General features: G+C 41.1%; 1 protein-coding gene across 2 annotated transcripts; it reads left to right on the forward strand.

The window, feature by feature from the left end:
• Window positions 1–9: 9 nt before the first annotated feature.
• On the forward strand, window positions 10–22,210 carry ATG4A (autophagy related 4A cysteine peptidase). 2 transcript variants are annotated; one of them, XM_083596061.1, is made up of 13 exons: window positions 10–298; window positions 8,305–8,379; window positions 9,162–9,233; window positions 10,079–10,177; window positions 10,791–10,892; window positions 11,635–11,707; window positions 14,240–14,319; window positions 14,847–15,034; window positions 15,295–15,373; window positions 17,843–17,988; window positions 18,442–18,498; window positions 19,550–19,661; window positions 21,191–22,210. In XM_083596061.1, the coding sequence occupies exons 1-13, from the start codon at window positions 289–291 to the stop codon at window positions 21,253–21,255; spliced, it is 1,158 nt and encodes a 385-aa protein (XP_083452187.1). In that variant the 5' UTR covers window positions 10–288; the 3' UTR covers window positions 21,256–22,210. The 2 variants fall into 2 exon arrangements, with proteins under 2 accessions (XP_083452187.1, XP_083452188.1); XM_083596062.1 differs by having other exon boundaries at window positions 146–298; window positions 8,308–8,379.
• The last annotated feature ends 411 nt before the right edge of the window (window positions 22,211–22,621 follow it).

The following is a 22,621-nucleotide window of genomic DNA, read 5'->3' on the forward strand; positions in this document are numbered from 1 at the left end:
GCGCAGGAGGCGGCCGCGGTGAGGCGACTCTGCAAGGAGGGCCGACGGGAGTTGTAGTACTGGGAGGTGGGAAGGGAGAGTAAAGGACTCCGGCTTGGCCGACGAGGCCGCTGGACTGCAGCTCCCGGCGTGCTCCGCGGCGGCTGTCGTGGCGGCGGTGTTGTTTTCTGAGGGGCGGAGCAGCGAGAGGCTTTCGGCAACGGCAGGAGGGCGAAGGAGGGAGGAGGAGGAGGAGGAGGAGAGGATGGTGGCGGCGGAGGCGCTTGTTGCTGAAGGAGGAGGCGAAGGATGGAGTCCGGTGAGGGGCTGGCGGGGGAGGGCGCGTGTGAGAGGGGGAGAAGCGACCCTTTCCCACCCCCTATTTGTGCATGTGAAGCCCAGATCTCCCCCCTCCCCTGCCTGACCGTTAAGTCCGCCTGCTTGTTTATACCATGTTAAGCCCAGCTCAGAGTAGACCCACTGGAATTAATGAGCCTAAATTAGCCCGCGCCCATTAGCTTCAATGAGTCTACTCTTGAGTAGAGATTTGATGCAGCTCAGGGTGCCCAAACGCAACATGTTCGCTGCTTGCTTGGGAATCACATATAAAGAAGGAAAAACTGAAAACTGGTGCTGTTTGCTTGTGCTTCTTTATATCTATCTATATCTGTATGTGCGGGTTGTGTCCAACTAAGTCTTAATCGAGAGTAGATACACTGAAATAAATAAACTCGAGTTATTCCGTGCCCGTTAGCTTCAGTTTGAGTAGGGCTAATATTGGATGTGATTCATAAACATCAGCATGTTCACTATATGAGATTGCTCGGCATCGTGCGGGGGGGGGGTACTTAAAACTGGGTCGGTCTGGTTTGTTTATATGTGTGGGTTCTATCCACTCGGGAGTCCTACTTGGAGTAGACTCATCAATGGGATGTATGCCTATGTTTGTGTGTGCATAGGGTTGAAGCTTTAGGTATTTTTATTATCAATAGGATGGATATTTTGTCAAAATTGTGTGTCTGTAATTTTCAGAATTGTGTATATGTAATTTTCAATGTGTGCATGTCCAACATACATATTTATTTTGGTGTCTGTAACCTGCAGTATCGTGATTCTGGTATTTTTAAGCTAATTTGATGCATTGTTTGTATTCCATATTTATATCCTCCTTTTCTATTAAAACGAAGTATTAGAGCCAAAAACAAAAAAATAAAAAACCAATAGCAATGGTGGGTGAGGGGAAGAAATGCAAACCAGAACAAGATGTACAGCTGACCTTACTCTGTTGTAAGAATAACTGATCTTCTGGTTTTGACAGAGTATGGAAAGATGGTAGGGCTCCTCACCCTAAATCACAATTGGTTTCACTGGCCCTTTTCCCTGTGTGCTGCTGTTTAAGCTCATAGCTGAGGGGCATGACAAGATTGAAGTGTGTGTGGAAGGAGATACCGTAATTCCCTACAGCATCTGATGCTACTGACAAAATCATATTATATTTTTGAACATTCAGTGTGCTTCACATTGTGTCAGTCAGTACAACAAACCAGCAAGGTTTCTCCTATGAGGACATAGCTGTCAAGTGTCCCTTATTTGAAGGGACAGTCCCTTATTCCAGCGCCATGTCCCGCTGCTGTCCCTTATTGATGGATGTCCCTTAAATGATGTCCCTTAAATTTCAAAGGAAGCAGCTCCTCTCCCTCCCTCCCTGCCAGCTAGGGAGGAGGGAGGCTCCAACTGTGTTGCTTGGCTGTGTTGCTCACCCAATAAGAAGTCTAAGAAAGACTGGGGGGTGGAGCTTGCATGCCTTGTGTGTGGCTAGTTAATGCAAGCTGAGGGGTTTTTTGAATGCTGGGCGCCATTTTGTTGCACGTGCTGCTGCAAACTTTGAGGTGCAAAGCCAGGCCGGGGAGGCATCTTAAGTTGTGGCTGCATAGGCCTTGTGGTGCATGTGATTCAGATTCTATTCAGTTGAACCTCTGGTCACAAAGTTGGTTGGACAGTGTTCTCGAAGCTACCAGAATGAGTTTGACCAGCCTGCAGGAGGACAGGAAGACTGGAGTGCCTGGAACAGGTGAGGCTGCAGGTCCCTTATTTTGGCTGCTGGTCCCTTATTTTCAAATCTGTAAGTTGACAGCTATATATGAGGATGAGAGAGAGAGAGAGGCTTGCTAAGCCTTCTTGCTAATGAGTCCATGACAGAGGTGCAATTTGAGCTAATGACTTTCTGAGTTGTAGCTCAATCTCCTAGTTAGCATCAAGAACTTAACAATAGTCGATAACTTCCTTTTATTGGAGGGGAAGGAATTCCACTGAGTGCATGCCACCACAGAAATATCCTACCTTGGGTTGTTGCAGCTTAATATATCTGCAAGAGTACCTTAAATTTGCCTTGGTAACAAATTGACAGCAAGTACAGCTCCTTCCTAATTGATTAAATATGGTCATGGTAATAATAATAATAATAATAATAATAATAATAATTTTTATTTATACCCCGCCCTCCCCAGCCAAGGCCAGGCTCAGGGCGGCTAACAAGCAATAATAAAAATAAGTTGAATGAATACAACTTAAAAACAAAATTAAAATATAACATTAAAATATTGAAAAATGGTAGGCTGCCCCATTCAGCTACTGCCTCATTGTGCACTAGTTGCAGCTCCCAAACTTTCTTTTAAAGGCAATCCTGCACAGGGTACTTCAAATTAATCCATTCTTGAGATTACCAATGCATTGGTCACTGTAGTCAGAACCTTCTTTTTTGGGAACAGCTGTAGCTGGTGTACCAGCCAAAGCTGGTAAAGGCACTCCTAACCACTGAGGGTATGTGAGTCTTCACTGACAATGAAGCATGTCCAGACCACACACGTTCTCCTTCAGCAGGAGTACAGTGCTGTCCAGAGCAGGCACACCACCTAATTCCTAGGTCTGGAGCCACCCACTCAGAAGGCTTTATTCAGCTCACCACTGTGTCCAGGCACTAGTCTAGGACCTTCACAACTACACCTGTCTCAGATGTTACAGAGAAGCAGTATTGGGTGCCATCTGCCTATTGATAATACCTCGCTCTAAGTCACTCCTACCATCATCATATAGATGTCAAACAAGATTAGGGAAAAGAGGATGTGTGTGGCACCCCACAGCATAGTTGCCAGGGGGCCCAAGGGATACCATCAATTGTATCAAAAGCATCATGGAGATAAGGTTTGCTGTGTTCCTGGACTAGGCCGAAACCCAAACTGGAACAGATCTACATAATTTGTTCCCTCCAAGAGTGCCCCACTTAAAAGACCACCACCTGCTTTCTGGAATAACAACACAATCCTAACCATGTCTACTTAGAAGTAAATCCTGTTGAATTCAATGGGGCTGATTTCCAGGTAAGTGCAGTTAGGGCTGCAACCTAAGCGAATTTTATGAGCAATCCCCAGGGGCAGACGCATATATTATACATTGCAGGAATCTAATCTGGAGTTTACTAGAATGTGGATGATCGGCCAGCCTCATTTTGTTACAGCAGCCTTGTCTAGTGAAAGGTGCCATGTGCCACTGAGGCCACTTGAGCCTCCAGTGACAAAGGACTGCAGTGTTGTTTACTGCTATTAAAATGAGTTAGAATTTTTTATGATCACCAGCCCAAAATGCAAGCATAACAAAGCATTCTTTTTACCATTTATCTTGAATCTTTCGAAAAGTGATCAGTGGTATTGACCCACCATCACAAACTGTGTTATTTTCCCCAGCCCATGTAATAACACTGACTATATGTGTAGGTACATGAGCTGACATATGTCTAGTTGAATAAGTTCTGTATGAAGTTGCAAATGAACTTGCAAATTAGAAGGCAGGGGTCCAACTCCAAAACACAAGTTGAGGCTGCTTTCCACCACTTATTCCTGCAGTAATCTATGTCCAGTAAAAAGAGCTGTAGAGTTACTTTTGTAAGCCTTAAGACTCCCACATCTAGGCTCCTCAGCCATCTCCTTGCCATGCTGATGTCATTCTAACCCACCCTGCGTGTTCCTGGCTGCAAGCCTCTTTGTGGTTTCTGTGCCTGAAGCGTTAAGTATAATTGTGGGAAATTAACTCTAGTTTCCCCACCTTGTCTAGTACTTGAGCTGCTGAGTCCATCTGCAAATCCTGAGGCTTAGATAGTGTAGGGTGGGATTGGTTACTAACATAATCCAGTGATGTCCCTATACAACAGTCTTGTTGCATGTTACAGCATTGACACAACTCCTACATTACAAAAGAAAACATCATAGTTCTGCATAACTTGTAGTGCAAATGGTTTTGTTCAGTTGATTTCTATATGTATTAGCCCTGTTCTAGGATTTTGAGGTGGTTTGCTTTAATTTTATGATCACAGCAACTCAGAAATTGTTTAAGTTAAGAGATGGTGACTTGCCAAATTTGTAAGATCTATGACTAAATGGGGAAGCATAAATTCAAACAAAGTTTGCTTTGTTTTAACCTAGTTTTGCAGTGAAAGCAAAGTTGCTTGCCTACAACTGGAGACAGAAATGTTACAGCATGACACATAATGCAGACAAGACATACAAAACTTTTATATCTGTCAAAAACTCACTCTGACTCTTATTTTTATTTCCAAACTTTTAAAAAGGGCTATCCTTGTAGTAAGGACTTGGAAATGAGAGAAGCCAAACCTTGCCAGAGTTTCAAATGTGAAACGATGAATTAAGAAAATCTAGTTTTCTTTTAAATGTCACAGTAGACTTTGTATTAAAATAACTACACAGTCTTAAGCTTGAAACCTAAATGGTTAAAAATTTCCAGTTCCTTTTGGAAAAATAAACAGGACTCGGGCAGTGCATGCAAAGAGTGTCATGCAGATGCTTTTACGTGGGAAATTAAAGTATCAAAGGTTAGTTCATGCCTGCCTTTATGGCATTGGTGAATGATCAGTCTGCGCTGCAGCATATTTTTATGCATAGGAAAAGTCAATTAAAATGTCTGGTTAATTTTTGCTTTATTTATTTGCTTATTTTTCCTCATTTGTATCCTGCATCTTCCAAGTTATAACTAATCAAGTTATTAATTGCAAGCTCTGTGTCAACCCCCTCTCGTTTTTGTTTTACTCAAAAAGTAATTATTGAAACTTGAGATTTTCACTATACGTCAACGAACTATGTTTTATCTTCTCAGATATTTTTATCACACCTTTTCATCAAATGATATATCCACTTCAAGTGGATTATCCCTCAGAAATAACAAGAATGAGAATCCTTGATGTTACTAAGAGCTGAATCAGGTTTTTAAGAATCACATCACTACACGCACATACTTCTTTTGCTTGAAAACAAATAGTATTTCATGACACTAAGCTTAGCAAAGGAAGTTGCTGAAAATAAAAGACACAGAAGCCTGCCTTTTAAACCATATCATGAACTGAAGAATTGGTGACATTAGGCTGCTTTGACCTTTTAAACATTACACTTGCTTGTTTGAAGGAGCTCACAGCAGCAATTTAGTGTTACATCTTATTCTTTTCTGTTTTAGTACAGTTCGTTCTAGTAGAGGTTGTAGATAGTAGTAGCAGTAATTTCAGTATGGTGTTACATACTGCTTTTCGCTGAGACTTGTTATTCCTTGTTTAAAGGAGCTCACAGCAGCAATTTAGTGTTACATCTCATTCTTTTCTTATTTTAGTACAGTTCGTTCTATTTGAAGTTGTGGTTAGTAGTAGCAGTAATTTCAATATGATGTTATGTGCTGCTTTTCGTTGAGACTTATTGTCATAATAAAAAAGAATGCAAGTTACATTTTTTAAAAGTATGCAAAAAGGGGAAAAAGCAATGTGATGCAGAACCAGAACTCTGTCTTCACTAAAACTAAATATATTGGGATATATACAACATTACTCATACTTGGAGAAAATCAATTGAAATAATTGAGTGCAGTCTATTGCTGAGTTGTCTATCAACCATTATTATTAGATAAGCTTTTAGCAGTTCGACTTTCACAGTAAAATCCTTATTATGTCCCTCTTAAATGAACATAGTTTTATATTTGATTGGCCAAAATCTAAGCCAGTGTTAAGAGTAAGCTCATTTTTTGTCTTTGGGTGTGTAAAGGTAAAGGTAAAGGGACCCCTGACCATTAGGTCCAGTCGTGACCGACTCTGGGGTTGCAGCGCTCATCTCACTTTATTGGCCGAGGGAGCCAGCGTACAGCTTTCGGGTCATGTGGCCAGCATGACTAAGCCGATTCTGGCGAACCAGAGCAGCGCACGGAAACACCGTTTACCTTCCCACCGGAGTGGTACCTATTTATCTATTTGCACTTTGACGTGCTTTCGAACTGCTAGGTTGGCTGGAGCAGGGACTGAGCAATGGGAGCTCACCCTGTCGCGGGGATTTGAACCGCCAACCTTCTGATCGGCAAGTCCTAGGCTCTGTGATTTAACCCACAGCGCCACCTGCGTCCCTTCTTTGGGTGTGTACAACAGTTCTATAGGGTGGTCACTTTTACTTGCATTTTACACACGAAATAACTCTTGATTTCTAGACAGTGAACAGTTCACATCCAACCATGGTAGAGGTGGAAGCTCAATCCAGGTCTAGATAGGAAGATGCCTGTTTACAGCTCAGATTATTTCTCCATCTTGTCCAATATTGTTTGGTAGTGGTAGTGGCTGGTAGTGACTCATCAGGATCTTGGGGAGAGTGGGGTCTTTCAGTAACTTGTCACATGATCCATTTGCTGCCATGGATTGAACTTGGGACATTCTGCATATCAGACATGTGGTCTACCAACAGAGAGTCCTACCCCAAAGCCTCCTTAGTAAGAAACAATCTAACTCACTTTCTTATGTAGTTATAGTACTTAGTTGTCTGGAAAAGTAACATCTGGGCAAGACTGTAGTTAAAAGTTCTGGATCTCAAGCATTCTTTTAATGTTTTACATGTAACACAGAAAAACGGGGTCTTACTATTGTTGTTTAAGATTCTATTTTACATTGATGAGGAACCTGTGGCCCCTCAGATGTTGTTGGATTCCAACTCCCATCATTTTTGGATATTATCTGTTCTGCCTAGGGTTGGTGGGGGTTGGAGTGCAACAACATCTTACGGAATACAGATTCAGTACCCCATGTGTACTGGATTGAGTATATTAATAATAATAATGCTAATAATTTATTACTTATACCCCGCCCACCTGGCTGGATTTCCCCAGGCCACTCTGGGTGGCTTCCAGCAAGAGATTAAAAATACATTAAAACATCATTCATTAAAAACTTCCCTAAACAGGACTGCCTTCAGATGTCATCTAAATGCCAGATAGTTGCTTATTTATTTGTCAGCTGATGGGAGGGCGTTCCACAGGGTGGGCGTCACTGCCGAGAAGGCCCTCTGCCTGCTTGCCTATAACTTTGCTTCTTGCAGTGAGAGAACCGCCAGAAGGCCCTCGGCGCTGGACCTCAGTGTCTGGGCAGAATGTTGGGGGTGGAGACGCTTCTTCATAAAAGAAGCCATGATTCTACTTTCCCCGCTATTTAGTGTGGTAACCCCAAGAATATGTTGTTGCACATCATAGTGAAGAAATGGAAGCATTATTGTAGGACAGTCCCCCACATTTTAAAGATCAATTTTGTAAACAGCATGTATAGGAAAATGTCTTTCTTTTCAACAAAAAATAAGGAATTTTGAAAATGCATATCAGGTCAATGAAGATTTTTTTCATGTGAAAGGACTATTTTGTGAAATGGAACATTTCTTTAAAAATAAGCTTATTTTCCTCTCCTGTCACCCAAGTTCTTTGTTTATTTGTGGTCTCAGTTCTGCAACGCCTTTGTTCTTTGCCCTGATACTATGACTAACTTTATATCTGCCATTGCTGTAGTAATAGACACTTTAAAAAAACCTTAGTCCTAAAGGCAGGGACCGAACCTACTTTCGTATTGTTAAGCTGTTGTGTATTGGGACCCTTTCTCAGCTGATATGATCGCAGCATACATGTGAAAATTAAAACATACAAATCTATCTCATGCACCTTTTACATCAGCCAAAATAAGAAATTTGCAAATCATAGATCATCATGTTTAATGCTCAGCTCTTACCACATAGGATCTGGTTTCAGTTTCGGCAGCAGTATTGCAGTGCAAATGGCAAAGCTATAGTCTGGCTAAAAGTAAGAGGCCTAAATTCCAATGTCCGAAAGGGTAAACAAAGTGTGACGGTGTGGTAAGAGGTTCATTAGTTAGGAAAGAACTGAACAGGTACTAAAATTACAGGGGAAACAAGGGAATAAATGTTCTACATGTGTGCTTATTTTTCAAAAAATATGAAAACCTAATTTTTATCTTAGTAGACTATGTAGAAGAGCTTCCTGAAACAGATGAGCCTGTCTGGATCTTAGGAAGGCAGCACCATCTTAAAACAGGTAGGAATGGAAGGAAGCTGTGTTTCTAAGGTCCACAAAGCTTTTGTGGATGCTTAGTTTAAGCACCTCATGTTTCTCACTTTGTATTGTGCCCCACTGTATTAATCTGTGTAGAGAGTAGAAATCTTGGAAAATAAATCTGCTGTCTACAATGCCCAGGGTACTAATGCTGTAAACCAAAATGACATTTAGGGGAGGATGCTATCTAGAGAGCATCCTTACACAATATACTTTTTTGTCAGGTTTTTCACATGTGACTTGTGTTATTTCTAGCAATTGGATGATTACAGCCAGACAATCTTTATTTGATAGGGTGGTCTTGACTCTTGAGAAAGGGAATGGTATTGTGACACTTTCTTGGGTGAAAAAACAGCTTGGGGGTGATCATGTGCTGAACAAGGACAGATGGAAAGAGATTTAAAGACCCTCTTATCAGGATTGCTCAAGATTGTGGAATGAGAGAAATAAAGTAGGGGAAAGAATAATGGAACTCTGTTAAACATGGAGTCAAATGACTGATATAACATGGAGTTTGAGAGATCTGCACTTCTGCAGTGAACTGTGGAAGCAACTGCTCCAAATATTGATGTCTTTGGAATACAAAAAGGGAAGTTAAGAAGGAAGTGCAGTCTTTTCTACGAAAGGGGGCTACTTTAATATATATAGATCCTTGATCCTCTCTTAAGTTGTTCGTGTTCAGCAGTGCAGCAGCAATCACAAATACTGAATTTGTGTAAATTTGTAATCTGAACTCCCTATTTGTAATGCTTTTTTAATTCTAGAAAAATCTAAGCTTCTTTTGGATATAAGTGCTCGTCTTTGGTTTACCTACAGAAGAAAATTTTCACCAATTGGTAGGTATGCTTTCTGAGATGTGTGGGTTCTTCCCCTTCCCTTTGTTTTGTTCTTAAAAATATGACCTGTGTAAAGGAATGAACAATTAGTTCAGGATGACAGCATTTGCAGCCTTTGATCATTTAGTGCATGCTTTTTAAAAGTTTGCTGTATCCGCTAGCCCTTGGTGGACAGAATTACTTGGTACAGAACAGATCCTGACACTTTTAGGCTTTTGCCTTGATCCATTGAGGCCTTTGCAGCCTAGCAATTGCTTTGGGTAGCATTGGTGGGACACACTTAGATATTTGTTGTGCTTCCTGATATTGGGTTTGTTCCATCACCTTCCTTTAGGGGGCCATCTGAACTGCCACCAGACTTTCAAAGACCTCTTGATCTTCTACCCTCTCCTTTGTGGCTCTCAGTGATCTTATGCTATGAGTTGGGTGTGGGTCTATACTCTTACATTTTCCAACTCAGCGTTCTCCATATGTTTTGGACTAAGATTCCCATCAGCCCCAGCCATCATGGTCATTATGCAGGCTGGGCTTGATAGGGAGTTTTAATCCAAAGCATATTGAGGTCGCGAGATTGGGTAAGGCCGGATGGCATTAATCAAACTATCACAACATTATTCCAGAATGTTGGATTTATGATCCACAGCTTAGGTTAAAACCTACTTGTTGGTGAATGCACTTCACTCGGTCCTCCACTGCATTTTCATCATGCTAAGAATTATTCCAATAGCAAACTATTGTGGGTACTAAGCATTTTTCTTTTATGTGAAGAGAAAAATCCAAGGAAGGGAAGCATTCTATGTTGTTTCTTTGGGTAAATTCATAAATGTGGTGATTCTTGACCCCAGGTGGCACCGGCCCTTCCTCAGATGCTGGCTGGGGCTGTATGCTGCGATGCGGACAGATGATGTTGGCCCAGGCTCTGATCTGTCGACACTTGGGGAGGGGTGAGTGTGGTCTTTCACCAGTAGATTCCCAGAATGGTCGTGGTTGTAGGAATGAGAAATGAGTGAGGGTGAGGGGTATCTGAATATGTTTTATATTGTTTGGGGTGGGGCTTCAGTGCCTCATCTAGTTGATTCTAGAAAGACTAGAATAAGTTTTGCAAAGAGAAAATATGCTATTATGTATAGCTTTCCTAGTTATATTTTAAAATCAGTTTTTTCTGGTTCAGAAATTATATTACCTGGTTCTGCAATTGTAATTCTTTTTTTAGTAGTAAGTATGGTATTTTAATTTGTCTGAATTAATTTTATGATGTATTTTAATTAATTGATGCCTGTTTTTATGTATACTGTGTTATTTATATGATATTAGCCACTCTGAGCCCAGCACCAGCCAGGGAGGGTGGGGCACAAATAAATTATTATTATTATTATTATTATTATTATTATTATTATTATTATTATTAAGTATGCAACCCTGATTTGTAACCAATAATTTAGAAAATTATAGTAGCTATTATAACCAAAGGTATACATGTATCACCTACTGCCATTGAACACTACTTTTCAAGATCATGATATGATATTTAAAATCTAGAATAATTTTCTCTCTAAGATTGGCATTGGGAGAAACACAAAAGGCAACCTGAAGAATATCACAAAATCTTACGCTGTTTCCTGGACAGAAAAGACTGCTGTTATTCTATCCATCAAATGGGTAAGAGTTGGCTTTGAGAATTATTTCTTCCACCCTTGTTTTTCAAACTTTTAGTGTACTTAAACTTCTGTTAGCATAATTTTAGCGTGAAAAATGCACATATGCCTTCAAATGCTATAAAAGTTGCAAATCTTGGTCAAAAGCATAGCAGTGCAAAAGAGAATAAGTTTTTGTATGTGCACACACAAATATAGAAATAATAATAATAGGGTGATGAGGTTGTAATTTAGAATACAGGTTCCCAAATCATTTGATGTCATGAGAGCTCCCAGGTAAAAGGCATGATTCTGAAATGTGAGATTCATTGAGACATATGGACCAATCCACTAAACCACAATTTGTCTTTATCCATGGTTTAATCAGGAACATGCCTCTCCCTTGCTGTATAGTTCCCTCTCATGTGACTCAAATAAGTCATATTATGGCTTGTCATGTGTTCTGAACTCTGAAGGTTTGTTCTTGGCTTCTTTTTGGCTTACTGCTAGTGGTCTGGGTTCAGACGCTATAGCATTGCTGCTCGGCTTAAATCAAGCTTAAAATATTTAGCTGAGGTTCTTAGTCTTGTGATAACATTCCAGTGTGATCCTTGATACAGAACAAGTTTCCATCTCATTTGTGTGTAGGTAGTCCCAATTTCTAATGGCTTTGGAATGTGTGCAATGCAGCCTAAAAGAATGTACCATTCGACAGACTGATGCTTCTTATTTTTCTGTGTGTCTGTTTCTGTTTCTAATCTACACAGCACAGATGGGTGTTGGTGAAGGGAAGTCTATTGGGGAATGGTTTGGACCAAATACTGTTGCCCAAGTGCTCAAGTAAGCAAGCAAGCATGTATATCTTGTGTGGAATTTAGATGGAATGGAAAGACAGTTTAGTTCCACTCATTTAACATTGAAACTCTGCTGCACTTTCATAACATGAAGGTTCTCCCTGGAGATAATGATGGTGGTGGTGGTGATGATCATTGTGGCATGAACTTTTATGCACAAGCTTCCTGGCTTTGTTACATTAACACCTGCAATCGATCATGATTGAGTCCTGAACCAAATTGCTGTCCAGCTATTTCACACAGCAATCCTACTTTGTATTTTTTTTAAAAAATAATGGTGAATAACAGTCAACAACAGAGTTTCCTACTATTTTCAGTTTTGTGTCCATTTAGTTTTTGCATGGAGACAGACTTGTTGCCCCAGGCAGATGGTAGAAGGTCCTTGTTGGCAGATGATAGCATACATTCACTGTGGGATGAACAAGTGGAGCCTCTGATGCCCTTTTTCCAGCACAGCACATAGTTATCAATTTTATCCAGAATATTTTTCTGAGGCAGGTTAGACTGAGAGATAGTGACTTGCCCAATGGTCACTCCTAGAGCTACATGGCATAGTAATAATAATAATAATAATAATAATAATAATAATAATAATAATTTATTATTTGTACCCCGCCCATCTGGCTGGGTTTCCCCAGCCACTCTGGGCGGCTTCCATAGAAAACCAAAAACACACTAAAATATCACAGATTAAAAACTTCCCTGAACAGGGCTGCCTTAAGATGTCTTCTGAATGTCAGGTAGTTATTTATCGCTTTGACATCCGATGGGAGGGCGTTCCACAGGGCAGGCGCCACTACCGAGAAGGCCCTCTGCCTGGTTCCCTGTAGCTTTGCTTCTCGCAATGAGGGAACCGCCAGAAGGCCCTCGGCGCTGGACCTCAGCATCCGGGCAGAACGATGGGGGTGGAGACGCTCCTTCAGGTATACTGGGCCGAGGCCGTTTAGGGCTTTAAAGGTCAACACCAGCACTTTGAATTGTGCTCGGAAACGTACTGGGAGCCAATGTAGGTCTTTCAAGACTGGTGTTATGTGGTCTCGGCGGCCGCCCCCAGTCACCAGTCTAGCTGCCGCATAGTAGGGATTTAAAGCCAAGTCCCCTGAATCCAGTTCACCAACCATTGCATGACTTCAGCTGTCCTCCATAGGCTATGCACTCCTAATCACCAGACTGTCTCTTGCATGAATCAAGCAACAACTTGCAGAATTGATCCATATGATAGAACAGGGAAGGCAAAACCCCTCTAGGACAAAGTTTCTAGTTAGCATCACAACTTACTGTTGTGATCTCTGGTTAGATTTTGAAGCAGCTCAGTATTCTGAGATACGTATTGTTCCCATGTTATAGAATTTATCTGTCATTACTCGAAGCACTAAAATTTAAATTGCAGCTTTAAAAGCATGGGGACCTGTTGATTAAGAACAACCTGAAATTCCAAACCTGATGTAAAAATCCTATTTTTAAGTAACATTAAGCTGGAAAGGCAATGTATCTCTTCTGCATAAGCAGTTAACAGAAGATTGAACTATGACCATGCTTGGGAAAGGTTAGTAGTGGCAACTGAATATTGGCAGATAGAGAGATAAAAATTATGTTAAACTGCCAGTCTCTTGTATTAATTTAGCATAGCAATCTGCATCTTCAGAACATTTTCAGTAAAAACAAGCAGAACCTTAATAATTTGAATCTCAGAAATCAGGGATCCAGATTAGCACCTGCAACAATAAAAAATTATCTCCTGTTTTTCTTTTCCTCCTTTAAAGCAGGTGTGGTCCTCCAGATGCTGCTGAACCACAACTTTTGTCATCCGTGGCCATTGAGCATGCTTGATGGGAATTGTGGTTCAGCAACTTCTGGGGGATCAAATGTTCTCCATAACTTTCTTAATGGTTTTGTGCAGACCTTTTCCTAACAACATTTATTTATTATATTTGTAATCCTTGCATCCCTGAGAGGCTCTTGAAAGTAGCTTACAACAGATATTTATAATGAAAATCACATTCAAGTCTTGTGTCAATCATTGTGCCCCTATGGTACCTGAATTATTTAGGTGGCATTTCCTGCCCTAATCCTAATCCTGCCATAATCTTCCCTGTTGTTGACCTTTGGTATCAGCCTACTAAGTGCTAGAGCCCAGTGATGTATTCTGTGGCAAGGGAGTGTGGCTAAGCAACGGGAACTCACTCAGCCCCTGATGGAGGCAAATCTTCCCTTGCTGGCTGTTGCCAGTTCCCACTAAAGCCTGGGATTGAACACTCACAGACAATCCCACTACACTGGTGTGCAACTTTATCCATATATTTGTAGAATGACCTCTCCTAGAAGTATCAGTAAGCATAATATCATAAAAATTGGTCAGACAAGTGGCAAGATGTACAAAAGGGAATAACTAGAACCTCTTCCTCAAAAGATAGAACATCTTATTTATTTAAGAGTCTTCCAGTCATATTGAAGGCAGAGTGTTGGCCTCTGAGTGGCATGGAATTTGGACTTACTACTGTCTGTTTCCCCACTCCAGGAAACTTGCACTATTTGATGAATGGAATTCCTTAGCCGTTTATGTGTCTATGGACAACACAGTTGTGATTGAAGATATCAGTAAGTTATAAGCACCAGCTGTTTAACAGAATTTCTGATTCACCCAGGCCTTAAACTGAATTGGGATTTAGCTCCAGTATGATTTTTATTCCTTGGAAAATAGGAAGATCAGTACAAGCATGCTTGGACACAGATTGTCAGCTAAAAGAGGACTAGTTTCAGTCTCAGCCATACCACATGAGAATCACCATGCTACGTGTCACAATGCATCCGCTGAACGGTTTGATTGCTATTTTGTAATCAGTTTCTTTAGAAAACTCAGGGTTTGCTTCTTTACCTGAGCTCTAAAACTTACAGCTAGCTTTTCCCTGCTTATTCTAGTTGGGCAGACAGAATCACCACAAATTTCTTCTTAACTACTGGTTCCTTCTTTGCTGTAACCCACAAGTATTTGGGGACACTGAACTGAGTATTCACTTCATAGATAAGTATAAGATGTGTGCACACAGGAATGGCTCCCTCCATTAAAGTGAACAGTTAAACTCAAGTGAATGGACAATTAGGTTTTATTGTCTCTTATTTCCCAGAGAAGATGTGCCGGTTTCCATCCCAGAACTGTTCCAGTACCCACTGCAGCTCCCTGTCACACAGGAGTGTGCTCAGCCGAAACAAGAGCCCTATGGGGATCTGCTGTGGTTGGAAGCCTCTGCTGCTGATTGTACCTCTTCGCTTGGGGATAAACCACATCAATCCGGTTTATGTTGATGCTTTTAAGGTACGGCTGTCTTATAGTGATTGATTTGGTCAGCTTAACAGGAGTGTTTGGAAATGTTTTGAGCAGTTGCAGGTACTTTAATAACTAGTGCGCAAACATATGCATGGTCTGAAGCAGCACGATGAAACAGCTTTGCTCAAGCTAAAGAAGTCTGGGTCTGTTTAGGCCTGGGGACTCTGTATATGCTGCCTTCAGTTCCATCATGGAAGAAAGGTGGCATATAAATGTAATAAATCTCTTCTTCTTCTTTCAATCTGTAGGAGTGTTTTAAGATGCCACAATCTTTGGGAGCTTTAGGAGGAAAACCAAACAATGCCTACTACTTTATAGGATTCTTAGGTAAGGAAAAATAAGCGGAGTGCCAAATAAATATCTTTGCTTCTGAAGGATTATTTTAAAGCTGAATTTGCTAAGTAATGCAGGTGGGCCTAACAGCCAGCTGCAATAAGAGAGCATATAAAAGATACTCCGTACTGCTTTATAATGCATCGTATACTCAGTACTTTGCTTTGAGGCTGAAGAGCCAAAGAAGTTGTGTGATCAGGCTTCTGTCACTAGCTAGGAGACTGGGGCCACAGGGAGGTTTCACCCTTTGTCTCTCTGGATGAGGAAAAGAACCACCAACCGCTATTCAGGAAAAATACCAACAATCAATGATCAGCCTGACTCAAAACCTTTAATTACTTTTATCAAATTTTCACAAACAGTACAAAAAAACTGGCCCTTTCTCCATCCTCTACCTCTTCCCTCCACTGCCCTTTCCTTGTGTGTTCTCCTATTTAATTTGTAAATACATTAGAATATATAATATGAAACGATACATGAAATCTTCCCTCTGCATGCATGTATATTTGCACGTGCGCGTGCGCACATACACACACACACACAGTCCTTTCGTAGGAAAAGTTCAAGATAATGGTGTCCCATATCTGTTAGTAGTTATGGCTAATGGCATGGATAGTTTAGTTCTTGATAGATAAATGCATCCATTGATCAGTAGGACTTTTAAATAGAGTTACGCTATGAAAAGGTGGTTAGCAGGCCTTTTTGAATGCTAACTCCTCCCATGTCCCCAGGAGGAATATTAGATTGGGCCTCTAGTATACTCCCTACCTCACTTCTTTGTTCTCTTACTCCTTTCTCTTTGGGGAGAAGTGAATGACCAAAACATCACTATTTGTATGTGGATTTCCCCCTTATTCTGGAAAGTTAATTTCTCTTTAAAGAAGGGTTAAAAACCACACATTTGTGTGTTCAGTTGTTCACTTTTCTCCACAATGAAAACTTGGTGGGGAGGAGCTCATTCCCAGTCTGTCCCCAGGGGATGTGGAAATGGTTAAAGACAAAATTATCAAAACTAAGGGTTTTCCAGTTTGTTGCTGTTATTCTCCTAGAGTCAAGATGACAAAAAACTGATCAAGCATCTCTACAAGACCGTGCTTTTGAGTGCACTCAGTAGTATTGTGCTGTAAGTGTACATAAGGACACTCCAGGCTCAGCCTGGAGGCAAAGGCAAGCAGATCAGGCAAAAAGGCCCACAACATTCTTTAATATACCAGAGAAAGATTCAGGTGGATAGCCGTGTTGATCTGTCATAGTTATAATAAATAATAAGATGAAAGATGAAAAAATCTTTTTAAACAATTCCAGTGGCACCTTTAAGATCAACTAAATATAAGCTTTCATGGTATGAGCTTTCGTGTGTAATACACACTTCGTCAGAGAAAGGTTAGGGAAAGCATTTCCTCTATTCACAAAGCTTGCCACAAGACATGCCCTCTCACAGCATGGGACATCAAAACATGGGTAGGATTGGGTGGTGATCACAGTGGACATGTTGCTAATTCCCAGTTTGGAGAGTGAAGTTGAAAATACAGATTGCTCTCCTCTAGTCTACGTGAGAGCCTTTTGAGTTTGTGCTTAATGAACAGCAGGTGCCTATCTTAATGGGGATAAACTATTAAGGTTATTAAGTTTTATCCAGATATCATTGTGCTGACAAGTTGCAGTGTTGGGAGTATGAGAGCAGATGGTTTGATCAGTTCAAATCACTGTATGAAATCTAGTCCTTCCCCAAAGCATTGCTTTGGCTTCTCCAGCCCACCTACTCTTTTAAGACCCTTCCTCCAAGCAGTTTGCAACCTTTCCTGTCCTATGCAAGTCTTCCCCCAGCTCATCTTTGGCTACTTATTTTCTCTGCTCCACCTCTTCTCTGCCCTCATTCCTTTAGGTTCCTTCACCTCTCCTTCCTTCAGTTTCTTTTGTTTGAGCTTAGTTCCATTTCCTTCAGTCGCCCTGACTCATCCCATCTCCCCTTCTGGTCCTTGGTCTCCCTGCCTCCCCAGCACTACTACCTCTTTGCCTTTCTACTGATGTTAACATCAGCACCCCTTGTGTTCATAGACACCAAAGGTCTCTTGCTGTCCCCTGCACTGCATTGTTCCCTCCTTTTCATTATTGTGTATCTCTTCTGCGGCCTAATGGTAGAGCACAAATTTGTGTGCAAAAAGGTCCCAGATTCAATATCTGGCCTCTACAGTTAGGGCTTGAATAGACTCTCGTTTGGGGATCCTGGAGAGCCACTGCCCATCACTGACAGCAATACTGGCAGAGCTGGATCAATGGGGAAGCTTCCTATATTTCTAAGCCTCTGCTTCCTACATTTGGCAGCTTCTTTTTATTTTTCTTCTCAGTCCACTGTCTCGTCTGCCCTACCTCACCTACTGTTAATGTCCATACAGAGTGCAAGACTGAATGGCTTTCAGTTCTACCCATTTCTGACAAACTGCTCTTGTTTTACCCGCACAGGAAATGAGTTGATCTACTTGGACCCTCACACCACACAGATTTTTGTAGATTCTGAAGAAAATGGTGCTGTAGATGACCATAGCTTCCATTGCCAGCAAGCACCACATCGGATGAAGATAATGAATCTCGATCCCTCTGTAGCTTTAGTAGGTGTTGGCAGGAGTGGATGTCTGTCACCCTGACCTGCAGCCTTGCACCCCTCTGGTCCATACCCCACACTTTTGTCTCTTGTCTTCACAATTGGAACACGAATGCTGTCCCACCCTATCATGCACAGGCAGCTAACTTTACCTTATGTCAAGGCCCCCTGGTTTGGTTACATATCTAAACTGCCCAATATTTTGTATACTGGTTAATTTAGCCTTACGTGTTAATGCCATTTGTGGCCTTGTTCTCTGTGTTTGTTTTGTACCACTTCTGACTATTGACGAGGGACTTGCATGACCAATCATGGGGGAATTATTATAACGTTCATTCAAGATGCGCTGAAAAGTAATATTTGGACAGCTGGATCTTGCTCTTCCCCACACCAGACTTCTGACTGGGTACTTTTTGCCCCCAAATTGTATCTCACTTAAAATATTCCTGTACCTTCACAGGGATTCTTTTGTAGAGAAGAAAAGGACTTTGATAACTGGTGTAGCCTTGTGCAAAAGGTAAGCATTAGGAAGCTTTTTAACTGGCATAAGTTCCCCTTTAAAATGAACCTCTAGGTACATTAGGTGGGGTGAGATGCATGGAATAATATAACCAAGGAGAGGCTGTTTTAAATTACTCCCCATTGTGGCCCTCTCTGCTCCGCAACACATTTCTTTGTACTGATTTGCTAATTGGCTGCAGTGGTGGCATAGGGAAAATGGATGGTGTGAGCCAGCATGTGCCCCTTCAGCTTGCGTAGAGAGGTCAGCCAGGGCCCAAAGTATATTTGGATCTATTGCCCAGGTTACATTCTGATCTGATACCTAAAGTGTGTGTGCTCCTGTGTCATGTCTTCATCTGCCAGCCCTGGTTTGTGAATGAGACACGTTATTGGTGTACAGGTGCCTGTTACTTATGGGATCTTCTCACTGCCCTGGTACTTGTTGAAAAGCAACCCAATGGTATTTGAGTGTGAGACTGTGGCAGACCACACTGCTTGGCTTTGGAAGTAAAAAAATAAAGAGTTCAAGATACAATGTAAGCACCTTGTTGGATCAGACAAAGGTCCAATAATTTAGGAATATTAAGTGTGATCTGTATGGAAGAGAACCCTGAAATCCTGGATAGCTTCTGCTAGTCAGCGTAGACGTTACTGAGCTGGATGGACCAACAGTCTGATGCCGTATAGGGCAGATTCCTATGTTCCTTACTAAGCCTTTCCTTGAATAAGTTCTCCTTGCAGTCATAGGACTTAATGTGTGGCTTTGCAGAAAAATAAAACCGAGGTGAACATGATCTGCTGCCTGAGTTTTGCTCAGCTATAAAAGCTCCAGCTGTGCTTTTGTGATGTTGCAAGAATGCTCACAGATATTTCAGTCATGAAAGCATTTAAAGTGTGAGCATTGATCATTAGACTAAGAAGTGACTACCTAAAGGACTGCACAAATGATGGTGATGATTCTGTAGCACAAGAGCACAAACTGTCTGCTACTTCCCGTATAATTCAGCTATGTTTTCTGGTTTTGTTATTGCAGCACACATTTAAAAATGAAATATTGTTCTCCCCAGGAAATACTTAAGCAACAGAGTCTGCGAATGTTTGAGTTGGTTCAAAAGCATCCACCGCACTGGCCCCCTTTCATACCTCCTACAAAGCCAGAAGTAACCACAACTGGAGCAGGTACAGAATTGTGTTTAACTTCTCCCCCCACCCCACCCCAGCAACTCTTTCTCTCTCTCTCTCTCTCTCTCTCTCTCTCTATATATATATATATAGGGATACAGAGAGTGAGATAGAATCTTGGTTTGTGAAGTAACAAATGTTCCTATCTAACCCTTCCCCACTTTTCCTCCCGGAGGCTGTAGCCATTTCCATATGTTGCAACACAGCAGTGGCATCTTAAAGACTTAGCAGTTTTGTTGTGACATAAAGTTTTGTGGACTAGAGTGGGATTTGTAGCCTAAAGAAGCTTATGGCACTGTTAGACTTTGAAGGTACTGCAGACTTTTGTTGTCGTCCCTTCCTCCCACTGCTGTTCTCTTTCTGAGGTCAATTTCATGATGTATGAAGCTGTGTGCTCAGCCAAGGTTTTCACTAGATTAACACACACTAATTTGTCATCCCTGGGAATGGAATCTTTTTTCCTTTTGTTATGCTGTGACTTTTCTGGTTATCTTGTAGTGAGAGCCACATAGAAATTGGTCCTATGGATTGGTGGTTATGTGATGGATCCCAGTAATGTCAGCAAGACATTTTGTTTGTTTGTTTAAATCACAATGGCAATGGAATCTTTTCCAAAGTACTCTGAAGATTCAGCCCATCCTAGGAAATTGGTGCACCCAGTTCTAGCTGTGGTAGAAGCACTCAAAATCTTAAGTAAATACATATAAAGCACAGTGCTGCTTGAGAGGAGTTATCTCTGTCTCCCAACAGATGGGATCCATTTGGAACTGGAATTCCCTGTGAAACAGTAGCAGCAAATGAGACTGATGCAGACCTTGCAGATTGAAGGCAGGATTGTGGAGTGGGGTGGGGTGGGGTGCAACTGGTCTTCATGTCAAATGGAGTCCATAAGCTCTGGAACAGGGGATTTAAAAGGGAGATGTGGTAAATCAAGTGTCTTGCATCAGTGTGGAAAAGCAGAAAAAAGGATTGCACTAATGCTGATTTGGATGTAAGTAGAAGGTCATAAAAGTCTCTAAATGTGGTGAAAGGCACAGCAACAAGAACAAAACTTGCTCTTTAAGGAACAGCAGGTTGCACTTTGCAGGTTGTAGACTGCAGGAAAGAGACCCACAGAAATTTATGTGACACAAAGGCAGTTTTTTAAAATGAATCCTTGCTGAAGGTACAGAAAAGTTTGCTTTAAAACTGAGCCTTAAGCTTACATGCTAAGAACTTTGAATTGTGCCCAACATATCTCTGAAGAAGAAGGGAAGACTGTCATTCCCACATATTCCATGGGGCAAAAGTTAAAGGAGAACAGTTTTAAAAACAAATCTTAATCTATCATCTCCTTTCTTGAAACTTAGACAATTGCAATAAATAGCTAAGCTTCCTTATCTTTGTTACATTTGGAAAAGTTTGACATTTCAGTGTTTGTTTGTTTTTTAATTAGGGAGGCTTGCCATGGTAAAGTTTGTAAATTTCTGCACAAAAGCCAGAGGTGCATGCTCTTGATAATAAGTTGTTTTTTCCATTTCCCACAGAGCTCATTGAGTCCACTGACAAACTATTTGAATCGGAAGAAGAGTTTGAGATCCTGAGCGTCTGAAGGAAGCTTCAGTTGACCTTATGTGTGCCCATGTGTAGCATATGAATTGACTAAGACCACGGCAGCCTTTTCTCGCCCCAAAGTGCCTGCATATAAACAGTGAACAGAGCACAAGAAATGACCAGTAACTGGAACTGAGGACAACAGTTTTGAAAAGAACTTCCCAGAAGTGCAAGTGGACATACCCCTTGCCCCAACCCCCCAACCCCCCAGTTTTTTAAGAATGTATCTTGCCTGAGGAAAATGAACTTTTGGGGGATGAAGGCAATGATGATATTGAAGTAAAGACTTCTATATTGCTGGGAACTGCCTTGAAGGCATTGATATCTGGATGGCTATTATTACTCAGTGTAGTATAATGCAAGAGTTCTGTTCACACTGAAAGCATGATGTAGAGGTAAAGGTGTGTGTTTACCTCTTGTTTCTTCACCTGGACTGTTTCATAGGAATAAATGTTTTTATAAGATCAACCGCATCAGGGAAAAAAGACCCAATGGTTTTGTTTAAATACATTTCTGCAACCACACTTCAAAAATAAACAGACCTAAATGTTTCTATGAAAGGAACTGTCTAATAGATACAAATTTTGCAATTGTCCTCCTGTTTCTAGGAGTTAAATAAATGAATGGGGGACCTGGAGGGCAACCCTCCAGCCTCCTAGCCTCTCCCCACTTGCACTCCTGGAAAGGAAGTGAAGGTTGGAGAGTGCCAGGAGCCGCCTGCTCCCTTGGTATGTTCCTCCTCCTCTATAATTTTCATGACATATTTCACCTTGACCTTAGGTTTAAATCATTATGGAAACTTTCTACTTTGGTTTTTGAGTAAAAAAAAAGTAATTTGTTTCAAACTGTAATTGTATTTATTTTATAATATTTACAGTTTTCTCTCCTCTGTAAGAGCACTTTACATGTGCATCTAATAAATTTCTTAAACATTTAATAAATTAAATGCTAGATTTTGTGAGTTGTTTGGGACCTTTCTAACCACCCAAGGAAGTTCTCTGGCAAAATGAAAACTATTGTCTCTTCCCCTTTGTTACTACTTTGACTTGGTCAGGCATGGATGGTGTAACTTTTATAGTCCTGCGATCCTAGCAATGCAGTTTTATTTGCAACTTGAGGTTTCCCCCCTAAAGGTTACTTTTGCTGCACGTAGCACATTTATTTCTCCTTGGTGCCATAATCATTAGCACTTTGCTTGTTAGGTTAGCTGCTTGTGTAAAAACAATGCTTTGGGCAACCATTATGAGCATCTTATTATTCCATATGGGTCTAAGCATCTACTTTGCCTTTACAAATGAAATCTGATGAGAACTACACATTTGTGCATTGAGAAGCAAGTATTCTGTTTCTTCACATATGTTTGG

The sequence above is a fragment of the Podarcis filfolensis genome (assembly GCF_964270895.1).
Source record: "Podarcis filfolensis genome assembly, chromosome: Z".
NCBI classification, from domain to species: Eukaryota; Metazoa; Chordata; class Lepidosauria; order Squamata; family Lacertidae; genus Podarcis; species Podarcis filfolensis.